Source organism: Arvicola amphibius, chromosome 10 (assembly GCF_903992535.2).
Source record: "Arvicola amphibius chromosome 10, mArvAmp1.2, whole genome shotgun sequence".
Lineage (NCBI taxonomy): Eukaryota > Metazoa > Chordata > Mammalia > Rodentia > Cricetidae > Arvicola > Arvicola amphibius.
Genome location: NC_052056.1, coordinates 83,780,663 through 83,805,046, shown reverse-complemented (window position 1 = coordinate 83,805,046; position 24,384 = coordinate 83,780,663). Strand labels below are relative to the sequence as shown.

Sequence of the window (24,384 nt, the reverse complement as noted above, 5' to 3'; positions counted from 1 at the left end):
TTAAAGGTGTGTCCTGACATACCTTGAAGTCACAGAGGTCAATCTACCTCTGCCTCCCAAGTGTTGGGATTAAAGGTGTGTACCAGCACAACAAACTACTTCTTTTTCTTTCTTTCTTTCTTTCTTTCTCTTTTTTTAACTGTAAGAACTTTAACTTTTAGCCTGCATGTATTTTTAACACATAGTAAACCATTTAGACATTTTCTTCGACTTTGAATCTTTCTTTACTGTATCTCTCTCTTTTTCTGACCACATGAGTCTTTAATTTACCAAACAATATTGGTAGGACTAAAGCCGTGACTTTGACAGCTAGATCCAGCCCATTCCTTAGCTTTCTGATTCTGGCCTTGTGGCTGAGATATCGGCCAGAGCCACATTCATTGCCATAATTCTACAGTGTTTCAAGGTCCCTGCCAGCAAGCAAGCTGCAACAGTGTTAAACAACACTCAAAAGCTCCATAGTCAGGACCACCTGCTTGAAAGAGTCAGAGTTTGCCCTGGCAGGACGGCCCAGAAAGCTGGCATTTTAAAAAAGCACAGCTTTTTTTCCTGCTACGAAACTTTCATTAACAGCATTTAAGTGTTTCGTAGCAGGACCTCTTAAAAGAGCTGCAATGTTTTGCAGCTGAAGCTGAGTCAGGAAGCCTCTCTTAGATGAGAGTGCTTGCTTGCCAGACCCGAAAAATAGAGCTTTACTCTATTCTTTCCCAAGCTTTCTCAAGCTTTCTGCGGATTCAGTTATTCACGTGGGCTCCATTCTGTAGTGAGGGGCTATGGGCTGCTTTCCTGCAGCCCTGCTCCTGATAGCCGGCTAGCTTGTGCCCCCAAATAACGACACACAAATAGTATTCTTTTAAATACTGCCTGGCCCATTATTTTCAGCCTCTTACTCACATCTTGACTAACCCATATCTAATAATCTGTGTAACACCACAAAGTGGTGTCTTACCAGGAAAGATTCAGCATGTCTGCCTGGTGGCTGGCTTCATCGCATCTCTCTCCCTGAGAAGAGGCATGGTGGTCTGCCCCAGAGAGGAGAGGCAGGGCAACTGTCTGAGCCATCTACCTCACTTCCTTCTTCCTGTTCTGTCTACTCCACCCACCTAAGGGCTGGCCAAGGCAGTTTCTTTATTAACAAATGAAATCAACAGATAGATAGAAGACACACCTACATCAGGGCCCAGCCCCAAGGATCCCAGCACAATGCACAATGGACTGAACCCCCTGCAACCATGAGTCAAGATAAATTCTTCCACGTGAAGTCATTTTGTCATCGCGATGAGAAATCTGACTAACCCAGGCTGGGCTACAGTTTGAGTGGGGAATGAAAGATGATTGGTGGGGGAGGGGAGCAAGTGCACAGAAGAGAAAGCATGCAGTGCATGGGCAGCTCAAGAGTGCCACGAAACACAACAGGAAGTCTGAGGAGACTGTCCATCAAGGGTGCCTGTCCTCTGCTCAATGGATTAAACAGAGAGCCTGGCTGGCTGTGATGCGGGAAGTGGACCAGAAGAGGTCAGAAAGGAGCAGGGATACCAGGGGGAGGCCATGACAGTCATTTGGGTGACAGATGGTGGGGTTGGTCACAGCTGTTGCAGTGGTTCCATTAGGAATGTGTGGGGAGGTCAGAAGCCACCAGGGCTTGGTGACAGCCTGGGTAAGATGACGTATGAAAATGGAGGAGTGCCAGGGTGACTTATAGATTTGTATTCCCAGCAACTGAATAGATAGATCGTAGGGCATTCTCCTGCCAGAGGAGGACACGGAAGACGTTTCTGTCTGCAAAGGCAGAGCCAGCCTCCTAGAACCTTTTCAATCTGGGAATTACCAAAAAGCGTTGTCGTCAACCCTTCCGAGAGGCAGTTTCTCAAACCAAAATCGCCTGGCAGAGTTAATTAACAGAGGTTTCACTCCCTGAGAGGCTGATTCTCAGTGCCGGGGTGCCCTTTGAACTGAAGCTCAGACAGAGTTGCAGACTCAGCCAGGGACAGAGGCTTAATCAGCCGGCAGTGAACTAAGAGGGAGGTCCTGGTGAGACTCGCATGGCCCCTGTCCAAATGACCGCCTCACAGCTAATTCCTTAAGAAGTACTCAGTGGTCTGCTACTAATGAAAGCCTGTGTGACCCGCCTGAGAGGGTAGCATCCTGCAGTGGGAGTACCGAGCACGGTGGTGAGCACCTGGCAGCAGCCACGGTCACATCCGCGGGTGACCCCACCATGGTTATTCCCCATCATGGGAAAGTTGACACTCAGGGAATGTGACTTAGGTCAGCTCAGTCCCTGCCTGGCTAGGAACCACGAATACATATATTTTGAACCAAAGCAAAAACAAGATACATAAGCTTAGAAAAGTTACCTTCCCTATGCCTCAGTTTTCCTTGGAGGATGACCACCCCCATTGTGAGATTTTCACTGCTTCACTGAAGCTGAATAGAGTCTGTGAACTTTCTGTATTGGGACACATCTGATAGAAGGTGAGATGAACTATGATAATGTCAGGTCACATACGTAGATGGTTCCTGAAGTGGTGGGGACACTGGAACTCAGATAGTCAGAGACCTTCCCCAGTCACTCAGCTAAGCTTCGAGAAAGCAGGGGTTTGATCAAACCCAAGATCCAACTGCTCCCCATCGCTGTCCTTGAACAGACCATCTGCTGTCTCCCTGGCACACCACCTCATGCTCAAAATGGCCAGGACGAGAGGCCCAGAGACTCCTCCATCCAGGAATAAGCCAGCAGAGCTTCCCACCCCCCCATGTCTCTCTGCCTAGTTGCATGGAAACAGTCGGGGGTGTGCACAGCCAGCCCCTGTCACTTTCCCTCCCTCCTCCTTGCAGCTGATATCCAGAACAGAATTTCTCAGCCAAGGGCATCAAAGGTCACAGACCAACAACGAGGCCTGCAAGGTCCTCAGAAAAGCAACCTGAAGCAAAGACAAAGGGAGACTTTCTCACTCTGCGACCTGGAGCCTTGGAAAGAACTGGAGTTTGGAGCATTGGCCTACTGGACTTGCTGGAGTATTTCCTGCTGCTGTACCTTACAGGGACTTGCTCAATGCTTGAATATTTTTTGAAATATTCTCTTGCTCCTCTCTCCTCTCTCTCTCTCTCTCTCTCTCTCTCTCTCTCTCTCTCTCCCTCCCTCCCTCCCTCCCTCCCTCCCTCCCTCCCTCTCTCTCTCTCTCTCTCTCTCTCTCTCTCTCTCTCTCTCTCTCTCCAAGAGAAAATACAACATTCATCTTTCTTGGTAATTATCTCTTACACTAGATGTTAAAGGATGCTTGTGTTCCTACTGCTCTCCGGGGATAATGGCATGTACCCTTAACTCACCAGAGATTCAACATTTGCTACGAAGAAAATTGCTAGCCATAGGATCCAGGGATCAGGCTGTAGACATCTCAGGAGGCCACACCATTCTGCCTTCCATGGTGGATATAGGATTTTGCCAATGGGAAGAGTTACACTCAAATGATTAAATGATTACTTGGTAATGTGTTAACATTAGGCAACTATAGGTGAAGAAAAATAACTGATATTGAGTACAGATGGTGTGCCAGGTAATGTTATAATGTTATAAGCTCTTCTATAGGTAGATAGATGATATATGACGAGAGAGAGAGAGAGAGAGAGGGAGGGAGAGAGAGAGAGAGAGAGAGAGAGAGAGAGAGAGAGAGAGAGAGAGAGAGAGGATAGATACATGGATAGATGAATGATGGATGTATGATGTGGGATGGATGGATGTCATCTGCACGCTGTGTGATATTTTCAGCATTCATGCATGCTAACTTATCTAATCCTTGCTCCACGGGGTAAGGTGGGGACCACTGCTCCCTCCACACTTTGCAGAACAGACACATCATTCAGCGGATGACCAGTATCGCAGAGCAAGTGTGCTAGACTTGAGCTTAGGTCACCTAATAGTGGAAACCACCATCTTGCTGTGTGCGCTGTGTTAAAGAGGATCGGTCAGCTAGAAACTAAGAAAATAACTTTTTGAACTTGAGACAACTAAAAACATAGCAAGTCGGTCTTGCAATTGAAATCCAGAGGATCTGGTAACCCTGGGGAAAGAGGGTGGGGCTGAGAGAAAGTGGGTGGAGCCTGTTTTCACATCCTCTCTCCTCTGACATGAAGTCTTCGCTCATCCACAGGACCCTGGTACCCTAAGAAACTGAAAGGCAAAGATAAGTATATGTTCACAGCACAGCTGGGGGCCTTGCAGGCTTCCGCAAGCATCTGCCTGTGGTCCTATCCTCAGCAGGTTTCTAAGAGACAGGATGGTCACAAGTGGAGCTCCCAGCCTGCTGGACTTCCCACTGTATTATCTATGACTCTAAACACTGGGACCACTGACAGCCTTAGCCCTTGAAGATAGCACTTCCTCATACCAGCGTCTCTTGCTTTGCTCTGACTGGTGCCCACACCACGTGGCATCTGTTGCTGCTTTGCTGATCCAGCAACACCCTACAGGAGATGGATTCAGGCATCTTCATCCTTCATCCTCAGCAGGTTAGAGGCACAATAGCATCAGGTTGGCTGGTATTCAGCATGTGAAAACAGTTTGTCCCTATCACTTCCAGATACAAGCCCTCCGTGGGAAACCATTCTGGCTTTACCATGCTGCCTTCTGAATGGGAACCCCCAAATAGACCCAAGGATCACTTGCAGGAAACACTGGCACGGATGTAAAATCTATGAAAACATAGCTCTTATCCAGAGAAGGAGACTAAGCCATCTGTCCCTATGGGCTTCTTGTGTCTGGACAGTTGCTGTACAGTGGGGGAGAATGAAAACCCCACCTGTGGTCCATCTCTCCACCCACAGTCCCCCTGTAGGAAGGATGGGACCTTGTAGCTGTCACCAGCCAGTTTTCCCCAAGTCACAGAGGTGCCAGAGGAAACAGAACAGGTAGACACGCCCATTCGGAATCCATAGGGGTGCCTTTTTCAGTCTTTTCTAAATGTCCCAGCTCCTTTTCTGTCTTAGAGAAGAATCCAGAAGCTCCTTGGGCTCTATTCTGAGATACAAAGCTGCATTGCTCAACCCAAGAATGCTGGCCAGAGGTTCAGACTCCATCTTCAGCCCTGGAATAGAAACCTTTCCTCCCCTGTTGAAGAAAAACTTGAGCAAAGTAGAATTCTGTTCATTCCATCTCTGGGCAGAGAACTTTGGTCTCATCCCCTCCTCACTGATTGCCCCTAGGCCATACTGTAGGAAGGAGAGACTGGGTACAGCCCTGGGGACCTGAAAGACCTTCACAGTCCACCAAGTTGTGAGGGTCAACACTGGTGATTAGAGCACTGATCGTCCCCACCCTCCCCCAAGAACTCATCAAAATGAGAGTGACGGAATGAGGAAGAAGAGCGGTCTCAACCAGAAAGGGAGTCAGTGGCCAGAGCCAGGTCTTTCGGGAACAGCAACAGTAACTGGTGAAGTCAGCAGGACCCGATGCGGAAGCAAACTGTGATGGTCAACTTGGCTTGATCTAGAATCACCATGGAAACTAGCCTCTAGGTTTGTCTATGAGGGAGTTTCTAGACTGGGTTAACTGACAGAGAAACGGCCATTCTGAATGTGGGCAGCACCATCTCATGGATGGGAGAAAGTGAGCTGCTGTCCTCATTCGTCTCTCTCTGCCTCGTGCTACCTGTCACCATGCCTTCCCTACGATGGTGGCCTGTGCCCTCAGACTGTGAGCCAGAATAAACCCTTCCTTCCTCAAATTGCTTTTGTCAGGCATTTTGTCACGGCAAGAAGAAAAGTAACTAAGACACTGAATAATACATTAATCTCCGAGCGTCACAAAAGAGTGTGGGTGTAATCAAATCTGACAGTGTAAATACACATACATAAATTATATAATAGTCATTTCAATATTTTATTAGTTATCTATGAAGCTAATAAATTATCTAAGCAGAGCAGAGTGGAATAAGCATAAGGGTGCAATTCACCCCACGGTCAGAATTCTGTCTAGCCGAACTCCCTCCACTGGTGGAATATTCTGGATCTGCACAGAGGACGACAAAGCCGGCAGGCACCATGTGCCCTCTAAGCACTTCAGCTGTGGCCAGTACAACCAAGGGGCTGGACATTTCTTTTTGTTTTGCATTCATTTTAATTGAGTCATGACAGGTAGCTGGTGGCTACTACGTTGCGCATTCGGATTCTAAGCTAAGAGTAAACACTACCAAGAGGCTGGAAGGAATGGACGTGGAGGGTTAGAGTAAATCGTAAAGACATGAAGCTTGGGCAAGGATGGGGGAGATATGGCAGGAGTCCTGGGGAAAGATAGAGGGGAAGGGAATGGGGGATGCAAGCAAGATACACTGTATACAAGCATTTAAAAACTGTTTAAAGGTGAAAGCATCTTTGGCAGTTGAAGTGTGCTCTGGCCTTCACACACATGCGCATGCACACACACACACACACACACACACACACACACACACGGAATAAATAGTGAAAGCCAGAGTAGATATAACAATATTCACTCTAACATTGTTGATATAGTAAAATTAAGATCCTGACCCCAGTCATTGATTTTTTTAACCATAAATTCCTCCCCAATCATAGCAAAGGATCTGAAAAAGGAAAAAACATTGCTTGTGTTGGTTAATGCTTTTGCCATTATTTTATTTGTTCATTTATTCATTTTACATTTGCAAAGGCACATGAGAGGGCAGAGGGTAGACATTTCACACTGGATTCCTTTATCTTGTTTTAAGTATAAATAAACGGGGGGCTTAACAATGTAGAGGAGAAGCCCAGCGGGCAGAGGACAGCTTTGTGGTGGTTACCGAGCATGCTACCCACCTCTGTCCATCACTCAGGCAGGCACCTCCCTGTGCAGCGTAGCCCTACATCAGATCTGTAGTGTCCATTCTACATAGGCTGGTGATCATACTGGACATGCTGCGGCTTGGGCTTTTCCCTCTGCCTCTTGCATTTTCTTTAATTACAACCAATGATGTTTGAAATAAGAACAGCAAAGGTTTGGGGGGAGGGGTGTGGGACAGCTGCACAGGGCAGGGATGTTGGCCAAGGAAGAAACAGTTATCTAAACAGCCAGGCAATGGTGGCCAGGACTGTGCTGAGCCCTGGTAGGAAGTATGAAGCCTTCCTCTGCTGTTGGTGGGGCGCCTGGAACCCTGGAAAAACTCCCAAGGAATCAGGTCACTGGAGAGATGGGTAAGGGACTGGAACAGAGCAGACACCTGTGGATACAACTTGATCTGCTAGCGCCACCTGGTGGGGACTTTGGGGCTGTCATTTGTGAGTCTCCTTAGGAAAAAGTTAAGAAGGAGCCAAATTGGGGGAAAATAATAGCAGCCTGACAATTTGTGTGGAATTAAAGCCGTTTAGAGAATGGTTTGCTGGGCTATGTGATGGGTAAGGCAAACACTATGCCTTGGAGCTTCCCCTTGCTGATTTATCCCGGCAAGGGTGACATGCCATGGGCTAAAGGAAGATTCAATAACCCCACAAGCTGTGTGACTTCCAGTTGGTCAGTGGCCACACCACCTGTTATCAAATACTTTCAGCTTAATCACCTCTCATAAGTGCTCTAAGCAGAAATATAGACTAAGAAGCTGGAGAGATGGCTCAGTGGTTAAGAGCACTGGCTGCTCGTCCAGAGGACCTGGGTTCTATTCCCAGCACCCACGTGGCAGTTCCTGGGGCTCTGATGCCCTCTTCTGGCCTCCTCAAGCACAATGCACCCAAGTGGTGCACAGACACATGCAGGCAAAATGTGCACGTGCATTGTTTTTAATTAAATGAACAACTTCAGGCATTTACTGGGGACATATGTGGTCAACACCAGGCAGGGATCTATGACTTCCTTCTACCCCGCCCCCCATCTTAAGGTACCAGAAGGATTTGCACAACCCTTTCCACAGACAGGATAATGAGGCAGATCCTAGTGAAGGACACACAGTTTAAGGGAAGGGCAAGGTCAGATTTGAACATAAGAGGCTAGACGTGTGTGTGTGTGTGTGTGTGTGTGTGTGTGTGTGTGTGTGTGGTGTGTGTGTGTATGTGTGTGTGTGCGTGCGCGCGCGCGCAGGCATGTGTAGTGTGCTGGTGCACGTGTGTGCATGTAAAGACCAGGTCTTTGACATGTAAAGGTGCATGTCTTGTGTCTTCCCCTGTGGCTCTATATCTTTTCAGAGAGGATCTCTCTCTAAACCTGGGACTCACAGATTCTGCTAGGCAGTCTGACCAGTGAGTTCCAGGGACCCTCCCTCTCTCCACCTCCTCCGTGCTAGGATTACAGGGGTGCGCACCACCACACTCAGATCTATGTCCATTCTGGAGATCTGATCTCGGCCCCTCATGCTTGGGCAGCAAACACTGTGAAGGCTGAGCCCTCTTGCCAGCCGGAATACACATCTCCACATACTCCCCCTGGTGGGAGAATGTTCTCCCCTCCCGGCCCAGTGCAGGGTCTGGCAAAGCCATTTGCTTTGGATTGTCCTGTGCTTTCTCAACAGGACTATCAGACCCGGGAAGTTGAGGGCTCGCAGGCAATTTACCTATTCACAGCTCAAGCTGTGATCAATGATCCAGCTCACCTGTCAATAGCCAAAGGCTTTTTGGTTTGTTTGTTTCTCAAGAAAATTATTGTCTCGACACACAGTTCGCTGATTATTTTGCTGCCTTTCAGGGGGGTGTGAGACGGGGATGTGATTCTGCACATAATCGCTCTGGGTTTGATCATTCAAGACCCATCACCCAGCAAGGCTGAACAATTCCAGAGCAGGAGCCTTTGAGGGACGTGCGGCTTGGTGGCTGCGTCTGCGGGGTTGGTCATAAATATTAATAATATTGATGAAGCCTTTAAAGATTTGTCTTGTCGCGTCCCTGCCATCGGAATGCTTGGATTCTGTCGTTTTGTGCCTCTGATTGACAACTTGGTTTTTCTCCAGAGCTTGCTTAACTGGCTCGCATTTTTCTCCCACTTTACCTTCAGGAATTATACACTGGCAAAGGCTTTCTCAGGAAGACACAGGGGATTCCACCAAAGATCGTGATGGGTTCTTGCCATTGTTTCCACTGGGCAGCGGTTACCAGCCCCAAAAGCAATCCTCTTGGATTGTTGTATGCTTAATGTATGCCAGGAAGGGCTAACACCTCGGTTGTGGGACCTCTCTGGTGGGAGGGAAATTTCCGAATCTCACCGGTACCACACCCTGGGGCGATGCCCCACTGTAGCTGTGTTGCATGGGTGACACCCACTCTGCCATGAACAGCAGATGCCATGCACCTTCTGTTTGAAGCCTTTTGCAAAGAATGTTCGCTGAACACACATTGTCCTTGACACTGAAGACTGCTCATTTCAGCTGTGAGATTTTTGGATCAATCAGGTGAGAGAGTGTGGGTGTGACTGGGGCTGCCACTCTGTGCTACCAAGTACAGGATCCCACTGCTCTGCTTGGCATAGAACCTGGAAGTCAGATCTGCCTGCAGCTCATTTGAGGCACCAGCTGCCAGTGTTGGGCGAGGTCTCCAGCAGTGTCTCAGACAGGCTTGGATAAGGGAAGGAAGACACATGCAGAATATCTAAAAGAGGTTTGTTTAGGATGCCAGAGCTCCAGAAATGTAAGTCACAAAGGACAGTGGGAGCTGCAGTTGTCTTGGTAAGCAGAATGCAGTCTGCATCACTCTATGGTAAGCAGAGCGCAGCCCGCACCACTGTATGGTAAGCAGGGAGCAAGCTGCACCACTGTATAATAAGCAGGGAGCTAGCTGGACCACTGTATAGTAAGCAGGATGCAGCCCGCACCACTTTGTGGTAAATGAGTGCAGCTCCCACCACTGTATGGTAAACAGGGCACAGCCCTCCCACTGTATGGTAAGCAGGGCACAGCCCCCACCAATGTATAGCAAACAGGGCACATCACTCCTCACTGTGTGGTAAGCAGGGCACAGTCCCCACCACTGTATAGTAAGCAGGACACAGCCCCCCCCCCACTGTATGGTGAGCAGGGTGCAGCCTGTACCACTGTCTGGCTGATTTGTAGTTGAGGCCAGTTGAAGCCATGGGAATCTATGAGATCTGGCACCTAGAACCTCATTCCCTGCCATCACTCATGGTGTGGAGAGGGCTGTTAGAGATCTAAGTCCCAAGTTCAGAGCATAGAGGTAGCAACCCTACCCTCTGCAGGTTGTTAAGAGGGTTTAATGAGGTGACAGTCCAAAGCCACTGAAGTTGATAGAGGGGGAAAAAACCTGCCTCCTCCCAAGATGTCTATGCTTTAATCCCGGGACATGCAGAGAGATCTTGGAAGATTGTTACTACATCAGGCCCAGAGGTGAGGAGCTGACGTTACCTCATCCAGGTGGCACAGATGTGAGCACAGGGTCTTCACAGGAGACACAGGAGGGCCAGTTTCAGAGATGGCATAGGAAGGACGTATGTAGTGAAAGGGGCCACAACCAGTGGAATGCTGGTAATCTCTGTGAGCCAGAAAGCGCACCCTGGGACAGGATCTCCCCACCCCCACCCCCATAAAAACAAACAAACAAACACAAAAGCCAGCAATCACTCAGCCCTGCCAACCTGCCAACCTGCCAAGACCTTGATCTTATTCTGTAAGGACCATTTCTGACTTCCACAGTTGCAAGGTCAGCTGGTATGGTGGAAGCCACTCTGCTGGAGGTCATTGGTCACAGCAGCAATGAGAAACTGATCAGGAAAACCCCTGACGTGGGAGCCAATGCTGACCAACGCCTGCAGCCCCTGTCCTACCTTCTTCCTATCTTCTCTGGGCCCCTGATGCCCTCCCTCTGCCCTCCCACTCCAGCTGACTAGCCTTCTTTGTCCTACTTAAATTCTGCTTGAAGACGTGCACTGTTCCCTCTGCCTGGAACGCTCTTCCTCCATAGTTTGCTACGGCTGGCTCTCCCTTTTCATCTAGTTCTCAAAGCAAAGGCTAAGTCCTTAGGAGGGCTCTGTTCCTGTCACTCCAGTGCTGCCTAGCCTGTCCTCAGTCTCCATCTTTGTTCATTTGAGTCTCCTGAGCATCCCTCACTTCTAAAATGAAGGGCTATCGGGCTATCTGAATCTGGAGACTGTCGGGATGAGGAGCCAGGACCCTGCCTGCCTTATTCATCACCATCCTCTGGGACAGCGCTTGGCACTGTCAGCGTCCAAACACCATTGGAAATAAAGAGGCATTTGTGCCCAGGCCGTGCTGGAAGGGTTCAGCCAGCGTGACTGAAAGGGGAGCTGATTATCTCATTGCAGCCTGCACTCAGACCATGGTTCCAGTTGCCTAGAAACTCACCAAGTGTGTTCATTTTTTTTATTCCAACCTTTTTGAAAGATAATGTGTTTTTTATCTACATGTGCAGAGCTGGGGCTTTTAGTTTTAAGAACTGGAGTTGAATGGTGGTTTGCTGTCCTGAACTCCATGCCACCCACAGGAACAAATCTCCACGCTAAAAGCTCAGGAGCTGCACAGAAAACCCAATAAAAAGGGGAACACTGTGGAAGCAAAAGGGAAAGCGTGTGCATTCAGAAAGGCTTAGGATGAAAGGCAGGAAAAGAAATGGGTACATTCGTCAGCATTTCCAAGCCATGAAGGAGGCAGAAAGTAACAATCACTCAGAAGGTGGTCTCAGTGCTCAGGGCTGTAACCCTCCCTCTGTGTGACCCCTGGTGAAGACTTTGCAGCTTGCAGCGACCAACTGTGCTGATCTTCCGGAAGTGAAGGCATTGCACAGAATGGATTCCAAGGCCTATTGAATCCAATTCCAAGTTCCCACCTGCTCCATTTTCTCTCTGTTTACCAGAAAGTGATGAATTTAGCATGCAGTGTATGCTACACATGTGTTTGCTATGCAGGAATGAATGAATGGATAGACCAATCAACTGACTGAAGGAAGGATGGATAGATGGATGGACGTATGGACAGATGGGTAAATGAGTGGGTTGATGGATAGATCAATAGACAGATTGACCAGTAGATGAATAGCAAATGGGTAGGTGGATGGATGGATCAATGGAGGGATAAAGGGAGAAAAGGATCAGATGACTCAATGAAAGGATGGATGGCTCAGTGGAGGGAGGGATAGATCAATTAGTGGATTTATGGAGAATCGTAGGATGGACAATGGATCAGTGAATGAATGGATGAGAAGAGTAGGAAGATGGAAAGATAGAGGATATTGTGTGGATGGATCAACAGATAAAATGCATCTATAGAGGGAGGCATGAATCAATAGAGGAATTGATGGTCCAATGTAGGGGTGGATATATCAATCAATGGATGGATCTATATGAATTGATGGATATGTGGACTGATGTATTAATGAACGGATCAATGGAGGTTGAATGGATGGATGGATAAACAAATGGATGAACAGACAGACAGGTAGATAGATGATAGATAGATAGATAGATAGATAGATAGATAGATAGATAGATGATAGATAGATAGATAGATAGATAGATAGATAGATAGATAGATAGGTAGATAGATGATAGATAGATAGATGATAGATAGATAGATAGATGATAGATAGATAGATAGATAGATAGATAGATAGATAGATAGATAGATAGATAGATAGATAGATAGATAGATGGGAAATGAATGAGTAAATCAGCATAGCCACCGCCCTCTGGATCAATGCACCAGTCCTACAGTGGCTCCCCCATTTGGGGTCTATTCTCATCACTCTCAGGGACACCCCCCAAACTATTTATTTACCTACATGAAGCCAAGACTGAATCAAACCAGCAGGCATCCAGAGTATCTGACCCTTGGCAGCCGTTCTCCTGAATAAGTCTGGATGAAAGTCCAGGATAATACAACTTCTCGGAGGATTCTAGGGGGATTGAACAAGATAGCCCATGGGTGGCAGATGCAACTGGCTGCTCATCTTGTCACAGACAAAGCCAGAAACACTTCCCCATGCCCCTGCACTGAGCGGTGGGTGTGCAGCCCCGTCCTGAGAGCAGCAGGAGGGGACTTTTTTTTTCCATGCCTGTGTGTGATGACCCCTACATGAGGGGATAAAAACTGGGTTGAGGGAAAAGGTGTGGGACCATGGGAAGAGCCCCATGGAAGCCCTTCTTTGCAGCCTATGGCCAATGTAAAGTGGAGCATTTATACTACTCAAGGCAAGGTGGCTGGGGCTGGGAGATCCTTAACAGGTTCTCAGCAGCTGGTGAGCCCAGGCCCTCTATTTCCGTTCCAGTATCCCCAAGTACCTGCAGCTCCTCTCATGGGGCAGTGGCTTCATCCTAACCAATACGCCAGGTCCAGAAAGTCAGGAACATCCCTGACTGGTGCCCAGCTGTTAATAGGAAGCAGTTCCTTCCCTCAGCTCCTCAGCAGACTTCCCCTGGGGTTTCATTAGTCAGGGAAACAATCAAAAAAACACAATCATCACCAGCAAATGGAAGATGCCTGTTGATAAATTCGGTTAATCCACATATTACCCTGGGCTTGGAGGAACCCTGTTAGCTGGAGGCCAGGCAAGGGCAAAGACCATGCTGGGATCCTGTTGGCAAAGAAGTTGGGAGGCAGGAAGTGGGAACAGACTTTCCTACAATGTCCCAAAGTATTGGCTAGATGGGAAAACTAGAACATGGCAGGCATTACCTCCACTCCCGCTCCACCTATGGCAGACATAGACTAATGACCACAGAACTCCCTCGGCAAGCCTCTTAACCCATCCTTGAACAGTGCCCCAAGCAGACACAAACAGAAAAGAGTTAACACCAGGGTTGGAGGTGGGAAGGTACCTGAGAATCTTCCTGATGACAGGAAACAATCCTGCTGTGTAAATTGATATTTAGTTATTGATAATTCTGCCTTAACATGAGCTAATCCAAGCCTCAGCATACTACAGGCATCTTGGTTCATTTGTGCTAACGTAACAAAACACCTGAGGCTGGACACCTTACAAAGAAGAGAAACTGCCTTCTCCTGGAGGCCGAGAAGATCAGGTTGTTATTGGGTTCAGAATCGGTGAAGGTCTGGTCTCTTTATTTCTAAGATGGTGCCTTGTGGCTACGTCCTCTAGAGCCAGTGAAGCTGTATCTTCACATGGCAGGAAGGATAAAAGATGGAGAGATGAAAGATACTGCCTTTAGGCCCTTTTCTTAATAATTCTCTATGAAGGCATAAGACACAAGACTTAACAAAATAAAGATGACCCTAGACACAGCATAGCAGATAAACCCAACATGGCTGCCTCCCACCCTGCCTCACCTCCCCTGTGCTAACCAGCCATGCCTCCTCACCTGCATCCCTGGACTGCCATGTACACACGTTCCTACCAGGCTCCCCAAACACCTCCTTACTCCTCAGCCTTGAAGGTCTTCCTGTCCCCCTAGCCATTAACAATCCCTTTTAAGAATCATACAGACTGCCCGCCTCCTTGACAGTAGATGAATCTTGGGGCACACTGGATTTCCACACACCCCCCTATGGCTGTCACTGTCTCCCTAAGTGTTGTATATTCCAGGAAGGTCCGGGAGGCTCATGAGACACCAGAAGTAAGCAAGTTTCACATTTCTGGGAAATCAAAAATGTTATAAGATTCAGGAAGACCCCAAGATTTGCAAGAGGAAGAGACGCTGGCCTGCTGAGCTGCCTGGAGGGGACAGGCAAATGGTCCAGGGTTACAGCTTCCACACGCTGTCACCAGCACTGGGGTAGATTTTTCAGTGACACAGCTGCTTCTAAGTTATTCCTGCTCCTATAAGTAACTCCTCACCCACACTCCTCTTGGGAGCCCCAATAAACGCATTGGTTCCTGTGGTGGTTTGAATGAGAATGGCCCTATAGGCTCATCTGTTTGAATGCTCAGTCACCAGGAAGGGGAACCTGTTTGGGGAAGGATTCGGAGGTGTAGCCTGATTGCAGGAAGTATGTCACTGGGGGTGGGCTCTGAGGTTTTAAAAGCCCATGGTAGGTCCTTCCTTCCCTCTCCTCTCCCTCTCCCTCTCTCTGCCTGCTGCCCGCAGATCAGAAAGGAACGGTCTCAGTTACTTCTCCACCATCATGCCTGCCAACTGCTGCCATGCTCCTCACCATAATGATATGGCCTAATCCTCTGGAGCTGTAAGCAAGCCCACGAGTAAATGCTTTATTTTATGAGTTGCCTTCGTCATGGTGTCCCTTCACAGCAACAGAACAATAACTAAGACAGAAGCTGCTATCAGGAGTGGGGTATTGCTGTGACAGGCCTGACCATGCTGTTTGTTGGAGAAATATGGAAGACTTTGGGTAATTGGGAGATTAATGGGTTATCCTAGTAGGGGCATAGAAGGCAGCAATGTTGAAGGCAATGTGGACTGTGCAGGCCCAGCTCAAGAGGTTTCGGTGGTGAAGAATGTCAGTAAGTGGCATACAGACAGCTCCCTGAGCTGGACTTTGGTGCAACCATGTCTTTTTGTTTTACCCGTATCTTGAGTAAGGAAACATGTATTGAGTCTCCCTAGAAAAAGGCCTCACACACAACAGCAAATTGAGTACTCTTGAAACCAGTTTCTTTGTTCATCATTATAATAAAGTAACTGGAAAGAGTGGGTTGAAGGAAGAGGGACGCACTCATTCCAGCTCACAGCCGGAGTGGATGTAGTCCATCATGGCAGAAAATGTAGAGAAGCTTGGCCAAAATGTGTGCTAGCAGAAGCTCGGTATTCCACACTCACATCTCAGCAGAGAGGGACAGGAAGCAGGATATAAACCTCAAGGCCCTCCCTCCCCAGCAGCCTACTTCCTCCAGCCAGGCCCCCACCTCCTAAACGCTCCACAGCCTCCCGAAACAGCACCACCAATTGAGGACCAAGTGTTCACACTTGATCCTGTGGGGAAATTTGACACCCAAACCTCTAAGAGAAGAGTCACCTCGCAGCCTGAGCTCCAACTTCTATTTGCTCTCACATTTGGCAGCGCTCCCTGTATATGCTAATCAACATGCTGACAATTGTGGAAATAATATCAATATTAATGAGTGCAGACGCTTCACCTAGAGCAACTCACTGAATCCTTGGGAAACTTTACTGAGCAAGCTCAGCCATCCTTCACCCCCACCTGGAGTCATCCTGAGTCCTTCACGGGGAACCAAGACATGACACTTCCGGCTGTCCCACTTTCCAGCCAATGGCGAGCTTAATTAAAAGCCAGGAAGTGTCCCTAAGTGAAACTCAGCCACACGGAGAAGGATGCATGGGATATAAACTGGCACTTCCAGGGGATGCAGGAGGCTCAAAGTGTGCTAGAAGGAGGCCCTGGAGACAGATGAGGGAGAGGAACAAGCCCATATGAGCCACACGATGTCTGTCTACCTAGGAGGCATGCTGCCCCACCAGCAGTGGTCATGGGAGGAAGGCTATGGAAAGGAACAGTGTCTGGCCAGCCAGGTACCAGCCTGCTTTCCCTGTCTTTATTCCCTTTGTGCTCAGCCAGATTCCTCTCCCTCAGGTCGATTCTGTCCCTATCATGTGACCTATTTCATGAGTGACACACCAGCCTGGGCTTCAGGTTGTATCGTGAGAGAGGACATACAACCACTGGTCAAAGAGGGTAGGAGTGTTTTGGGGTAAAGATCTCCTCGGGAAATGATCCCTAATGCAAGAGACAAGATTTCCCCAAAGCCTCTTAGCAGCTCCATCCTCTGGAGTCATCTCCAAGTGCTACTCATTACAGGAGGCTAAAATTAAAACCCGAGCCAGAGACGCACGCTTGACTGCAAATACACAGCCTCGTCACAGCACCCAAGTAGCCACAGGTGACTCATTGGCTCATCCTAAGTGGGCTCGTGCTCTCGTAATACTTTCTGTACTAAAACAGGCATCATCGGCCTGGATTTGGCCTGAGAATTACACTTAACCAACCCTGGTATCTTGACCTGATTCCACCTCAGCTCCCCTGGGAACTGGCACGCACCTTTGAAGACAGTGAGGCGCACCCTGCCGGCATCCAGTCCTGTCCCATCCCAGGCTTCGGAGCTTGTGGGGAATTAGATGTTATCAATTATACATGGAGCAAATCCACAGTGGCCCTGAGAAATGATCAGCCACGCCAGCCTGACATGCCTGGCGAGCTGGAGAATGGACAGGGAAAGGAGGTTCTCCCAGGAACTCAGATCTGCCCATTGCTGCTCCTTAACAAGTGGTTTTCTGCAAGCTGGGGCTGCCACAGAGCCAAATGTGTGTCACTATGATGAGACTGATCTTCAAAACCAAGATGACTGGCAGTTGGGATGGAAGCACTAGGGGCCATGTGTACAGCAACTAGCCACCGGTGGTCCAGAACACCTGAATGTGGATTCTCCCACTTTTATGCCCAGTATAAGAAAGAAGGTCCAAGCAATGCCAAAAAAAATTAACATTTCCAATGTGTGTCCACCATCACCATGCTTTTGGGGATATGGATTTCTGCCCATGATCCTATTCTCAGCTGTGGCTCCTGAGCCTGATATGAACAGGGTCCCAGACACGCTCAAAGAAAGAAATGTCATCCTGCTGTGCCAACAGGGCAGACATGTGGGCAGTTTAATGGGCTCTGGGACCCTGTCCAGCTTCAGCCGGTCAATTCCTAACAAGGCTTTTTTAGTCCATCTGCATTTTAAACTTTGCCAATCCCAGGGCCACCTGGGGATTCTCAGAGCAGTGCCAACTGACAAGGGGCTGGTTCCTGGGCATCTAGAGCCTCCACTCCCAGCACACACTCCAGACACACTTCAGTGAAACCGTCTTCCCTGAGTGCAGCACTTGGACCAGATATGAACACAGATGGAGACGATAAAAGACAAGAGGTCCCCGGGAGCCACTTGGCCATACCACAAACGAAGAGATTCATACAGTAAACCCTAAATGGCTTCCCAGGAGCCCTTATGGAAAGCAGGTAAATAAAACACCATTTAAGTATATTTCCCTTGCTCAAATAGTGCACACCAAGTGTGTGAGGGATGATAGACCCAAAGACACTTCCTGTTTCTTTGAATGATCTAAGTATTGAAAGGAGGAGCTGGGGCATGACTCCGTGGTTACAGTGCTTGCCGTGCATGTATATGGACTGGAGTTCAGATTCCCAGAAACCCATGTGCAGTAGTAACTAATGAGGTCCATGATAGCCCAGAATAAAGGATAACAAGTATTTATTTGGGGGAAAACCTCACAAGGGTAGAGAGTCACAGTCCTCTGTGGGCGCTGGAAGCTGTGAACAGAACTCGGACCACCACCCAAGAGAGCGAGCACGCTTTTTGTCTGTGCCTATCAGTCCACACGTAGTCCCTCAGACCACCACCACCCAAGAGAGCGAGCACGCTTTTTGTCTGTGCCTATCAGTCCACATGTAGTCCCTCAGACCACGCCCTAATGGGTCAGTACCCAGAAGGCTATTGGCTGGATGAATTCCCACAACATCCATGCAAGTACCTGGTGGATGAGTTGCCCAAGTGTAGTTCTGGCCTCGGAAGGCAGAGACAGCAGGGGATTCCCCAGAGCAAACTGGCTCAAGAAAGTGGACATTATCAGCAAGTTCTGTGGTTGACTGAGGGACCCTGCTCACTGCATAAGACGGAAGAAGAGCAATGAAGGATGATGTGACACAAGCCAAGGGAATCCACGTGTCTGCACACACGTGTGCAACCCACATACACCCGTAAAGACGAAAAAGGAAGAAAATACTCAGAGGAAGTTCCTTCCTTGCTCATCTTTGTGAGCCCTGGTTTCTTACCATGGCAAGAGGGACGATGCCCACGAAGGTCGTCTGGCTGATGAAGATCTCAGAGACGAAGAGCTCGCTCATGGAGTCTTCCACCGGATATTCTACCTGCCAGGTGATCTGCTGAGCCCCAGCCAGGCCACTGCTGTTGTCAACACCAAAGTCCACTTGCAGAATCTCATAGTAGGAGCCATTTGCCCTGGAAAACAGACAGGCAGCGAAGTTTAATGTAAAGGATATGAATCCACAGAAAGCAAAGAGCCCAGTGATCTGGCAGAGTTTTCTTTGACAATGAGGAGCTATATTGACTGATAGAGTGGATGGAAGCTCATTCATGGGGCTACCCATGGGTAGCAGCTCCTCAGGGTGGGTGTGCAACCCTTTCCTAAAGAAGTGTCCTTTGTCGAGTGAGGTCCTGTCTTAGTTTGCTTTCTATTGCTGTGACAAGCATTATGTCATAAGGCAACTCTGCAGGGAATGGAGGGGTGAGGTGTATTTCAGCTTACAGCCCACAGTCCATCCCAGAGAGAAGTCAGTGCAGGGGGGGCAGAGGCAGAAACTGAAACAGAGGCTCATGGAGGAATGCTGCTCACTGGCTAGCTTGGCCTTCTTTGTTCTACACCCCAAGACCACCTGCCTAGGGGTGACACCGCCCACAGTGGGCCAGGCCTTCCCACACTGACCATTTAAATGAGGAAAATGCCCAGGCCAAATATGATGGAGGTGCTTTCTCGATTGGGGTTCCCGCTTCCTAGATGACTCTAGCTTGTGTCAAATTGAAAGGAAGGAAGGAAGGAAGGAAGGAAGGAAGGAAGGAAAGAAGGAAGGAAAGAAGGTAAATACAAGAGCCAAGGTTTGTTGTCTCTCTGTGCATGCCCCCACAGAGCTCTCTGCTTCCCCACACTCCCACAGCACCATCAGGTGACACTCAGGGAAAGCCCAGAACTATTTGGCACAGTCTCCCCACCCCTCTGGTCCAGGAGGCACAGCCTTTGTTCTGCCTACAATGCTTCTCTGTAACCCATGAGCCCCTGGCTTAAACTCTCCAGGATTTACAGAGTGATGGTGATTTTGTGGGCTTGTGGGATCAACGTAAGATCGATGGTTAGAAAAGATAAGGCAGGTGCTATAGAAACTGAGTGGCAGGAGGGTTAAACGGGACTCTTCATTCCATCATCCCCAAATTGGATTGACGCGCGCGCGCACACACACATACACACACACACACACACACACACACACACACACCTGTGCATGTCCACTTACACCCATACTCACCCCACACACAAACATACACACTCCTGCCTGTGAGCACTCTTGGAAAACAAAGGCTAGTTACTGCTCTGGAAATCATGTATCAAAGACAGAGAAGAACAAAAAGTCAAAAGCACGGGTCTGTGAGTGGATGCTATCCTGTGAACCCCTTGCCACCTCCCTGCATCTACCTTGACTGGGACCCCAGAAGGATATCAACAGGGAAGCTGATTCCCCTGCTCTCCACAGCCTGAGTCCCCCAGACCATCTTGTGCTTTCTCTGCTGCTGGCTGTCTTTGGGCTAAAAGGGACTCGGGACCTCTGCCCTGCCTCATGGACCCTCACAATCTTTGCATCTGGTGTCCCAGTGTTCAGTCTGTGAGGCAAACCTTAAGGAAAAGAACCTGCTACCTGCTGCTTCTCCAAGATAATTCTTCCCATGGACAGCTCCCCACACCACCAATTTGTCTGAAACAAGGAGTGGCGTTCAACACTTGGAGGTAGCCATGGCATTTACCTGTGTGTCATCCTGCTAAAGCCGTGTGTGGCTCTGAGGTGAGCAAGGAGAAACGCCAGTCCTGTCAGGTGAGGCATTTGGGTCACCTTCTAAACCACACACTTCCTGCTACTCCCTGACTCTCCGGTCTGTGAGTTGGTCCAGATGCAGGAGCTGCCCATAACAATGAATGGAAAGGCAGACTCTACGGACTTGGACTTGTTGCTATTAGGGCTTTATTTGTTTTGGGATTAGGGGGGTTGTTTCTTGTTGGGGTTTTTTTTCAAGTATTTTCCTTCAAACCAGAAGGAAATCTAATTCAAGTAGCTGGGGTACTTTTTAATAAGTTCATTTATATGGAAATTGGCTCATAACTATTAATTTTACCTGCTCCCAGTTCACTCTTGATAAGCCTTGAAAAAACTGAGAACTCATTGAGTCTCAGTTTAATAATGGTGGCTGCCGTTGAGAAAATGGCATCCAAGTGCCAGCCACAAGGTGGTCATAAGGCAGCCAGCCAGTGCCCATGGAATGAGCACGCATGGCTCATGTGAGAGCATGTGGTCAAGTTCAGGAATATGTAGATGCATATGTATGTGCAGGAGGCTGCATATGGATGGGTTTGTGCGGGTGTGGGGGAGGGGGGAAGGGGCCGGTGGGTATAGGTATGAGTGGCCACATGCAAGAGTGTGTGTTTGTGTGGCAGGGAAGGAATGTGCACCTCAGGCTGGAGCACAACTCTCCATCTCTAGGGGAAGCATCACCCTGTAGTACAGGCTAGCCCCTTCCCTCCGTCCCTCCTGAGATGGGGTTGAGGTGTACCATGTGGCTGTGGCTCAAACACGTGTGTGAGAAAGAAAGTCATGGGAAGACCAACCCTTCAGCTTAACCCCAAGGACCACATCTAGACACCAGTCCCTGCATCACTGTGATGTGTGGTAGGGGAGAGGGAAGGATAACTCCTTCTCAGGAGAAGGAAATAAAAATGGGGGATGGCATCCTGTCATTTACATCGACTGTTTTTGTTCCCATCAACATCTTGAGGTGGGGGGAGCTTTTGGGTTTTGAAGACAGGGTTTCTCTGTATAGCCCTGGCTGTCCTGAAACTCACTCTGTACACCAGGCTGACCTCGAACTCACAGACCCACCTGCCTCTGCCTGGGATTAAAAGTGTATGCCACCACTGCCTGCCTCCCTACCAACTTCTAAATAGTTCTGAACCACCAAGAAGAGATGGTGGCCACTTCCCCAAATGAAGAGTTTTTAGAAAGGAGACACCAGAGCTTGTCTGCGGCCCAGGTTTGCTTTTCTTTGGGGTTCTTTTCCTAGATATGAACATAAAAAGTGGGTGAAGATTAAACACACTGAACAGTGGTCACTATGGAGAGCACTACAGGATGGGATCTGTGATGACCCACAGCAGACACAGTGTGCGGCTGGACCTCCACGCCCTCCTGACATCCCTGAGAAGACGAGGTGCTGCATTGCCACAGCTCTGACAACCATCAAAACAGCAAATCAGGCAGAGTCCTGGTTTCATTTCTCTTTCTGTGATGATAATAAAAAAAACCACCCTGGGAAAATGGTTTAATCAGTTCACGATTCCAGGTTCCAGACCATCACTGTGGGGAAGTCACAGCAGGAAACTCAAAGCAGCTGGTAGCACCACACCCATAGTGAAGAGCAGAGATAAATTAGGAGCCCTGGGGAATGTTTCAGGGGCACTGAGGGGTAGAGAGGATCAAGATGCAGCGCCTACAAGTGTGCGATGTTCAGGAAATTATTTTTTTCAATTTTTCAAGATGGAGAGATGACGACTTACAGCCGTTTCAACTTCAATATAAACTATGAATGACAATAGGAAAACCAGAGGTAGGTTTGGAAGGAAAGGGCCTCTGAGGAGCTGGCATTTGAGCCAAGACCTAAACTACAGTTGGGAGCCAAGCATATTCTCAGCTAACACTTGTTGAATAAATAAGTAAAACTATTTCAAGACAAAAACAAATCATGGAAAAATGTGTCCTATGCATCCACATGGACAGGAGGTACTGCGTATAAAGAACAGCCTTTGTTTGATGCCGCCTGCTCAGTGAGGTCCCGCCACAGCCCAGCTCTCATCCCCTGCAGCTCTCTTGCCCTTCCCCGGATCCAGCTGCTTCGCGGTTTTCGTTTCTGACATACTGTTATTTATGATGCTGATTATTGCAGACAGACATATACTCAGAGGTACACACGTGCCACGGAAGCAGGAGTTCTCATTTTGGTTCGGGTTTTGCCTGTTTTTCCTACTGATGTGTCCCCAGAACATTCCCCGAGACACAGTGAACGCTCTTTAAATATATATCAAACAAACCAAGGACTCAGCGAGTAACCAGCAGTTTGTGGGCCTCGGAGAAACACGTGCTGAGTCCCAAGGGTCCATGTCTCAGGTGCTGGGAACAAAGAGCTCTGCCGTGGGTTAACAGTCGAGGGGCGGTTTGCTGAGCAAGGCTGAACTGGGGTATGTGTTACAGAATGGGTTCCAGCTGCCATACAAAAGGCCACATTCGGCATGAGTCTGATGTTTGATGTGTCCACAGCAGGTAGATCCACACAGGCAAGAATCAGAGGAGTGGTTGCCAAGGGCCAGGGCCGTGGAGAGTAGGAACTGACTGCTAATGGGAGGAGTTTCCTTTGGGCGGATAATAAAAATGCCCCCAAATCATATAATGGTGATGATTCCAGGACTTTATAAATAGGCCAAAAAAAAAAATCATTGAACCACTTTAAGATGGCTCACACCGGTCATTCCAGAACTTAGAAGGTTGGGATAAGAAGACTGCTAAGAAGTTGAGACCAGTCTGGGCTACAGAGTGAGTTTCAGGACAGGTAGGGCAGAAGAGTGAGAACTTAGAGAGAGAGAGAGAGAGAGAGAGAGAGAGAGAGAGAGAGAGAGAGGGAGAGGGAGAGAGAGAGAGAGAGAGAGAATGTGGGGGAGAGGTAGGGACAGACAGAGGGAGGAAGGAATAAAGGGGGAGAGGGAGAAGAAAAAGAAATATTTTACTTAAATATTTTCCTTTAAAGAAGGAGGTCACCATCCTCATCCCTCTTATCGGGTTTGCCCAGCTGTTATTTAAAACTTAAAACCATTTTCCAGACACAAACATCTCCCAAAATTCTCTATCTGCCTCCCAGATCTGCTGCAGCCAGCCAGCCTGTGGCTACCCCATGGCCCCAGTGCAGGAGAAGGATGCTAGTGTCCATCACTGAGACACTGGTTTTGCTTACCAACGCTTTCCCAGCGCTGGCGACAATCGATCCCAGTAATGAGGGAGCGCTTTGGACACCTTCACCTCCTCGGCTGCCAGCACCGGCTGTTTCCCACACTCACAAGTCACCTCCCTTCCAGCTTATTTGATTTTATCAGCATCACTGTGACAAGCCCGGAGACAGCTAAGACAATTGCCACAATTATTTTTTTCCCCTCCATCACTATCTGACAATGTCTCAAACCCTTCCAGGAAATGACGGCTGAGGTCCTCTTGCTCCGGGTTCCTAATACAACTTCCTCAAGTGTCCTTCCTCTCTCTCTCTTCTCTCACACTACTGATCTGGCAGAAAGCCTCTGTTGTATAAAGTAGTGAGTTTCCCAGTGGATTCTATATTTTTAATTTCTATTTAGATTCTCCTCAGAGAAAAAGGCAAGCCCAGGCCACTGACTGATGGGAGAGCTGACATGACAGACTCAGGACACGGGCATGGGAGATGGAGCCTCTAATCTCATTAGCTCTCTTAAAGGGACAGAGGAGACATCCATGGTTTCAGCCGAGAACAGGGCTGAGGACCTGACTTCTGTTCCCACTGTCATGTTAAATCAAGGCTGTATTTCCAAAAATGTCTAAGTGCTGGGCAGATGGCAAATCTGGGGAGGGGCATGCCATGCATGCAGGCCCTGAGTTTGAG

General features: G+C 48.5%; 1 protein-coding gene across 1 annotated transcript in view; it reads right to left on the bottom strand.

Moving 5' to 3' along the window:
• The window catches only part of Tmem132b (transmembrane protein 132B), a 197,994-nt gene that overhangs the window by 76,907 nt on the left and 96,703 nt on the right, over positions 1 to 24,384 (bottom strand). Inside the window, exon 6 of the mRNA XM_038344456.2 lies at positions 18,705 to 18,891. Coding sequence (XP_038200384.2) covers positions 18,705 to 18,891 — 187 coding nt within the window. The remainder of the gene's footprint in view (positions 1 to 18,704; positions 18,892 to 24,384) is intronic.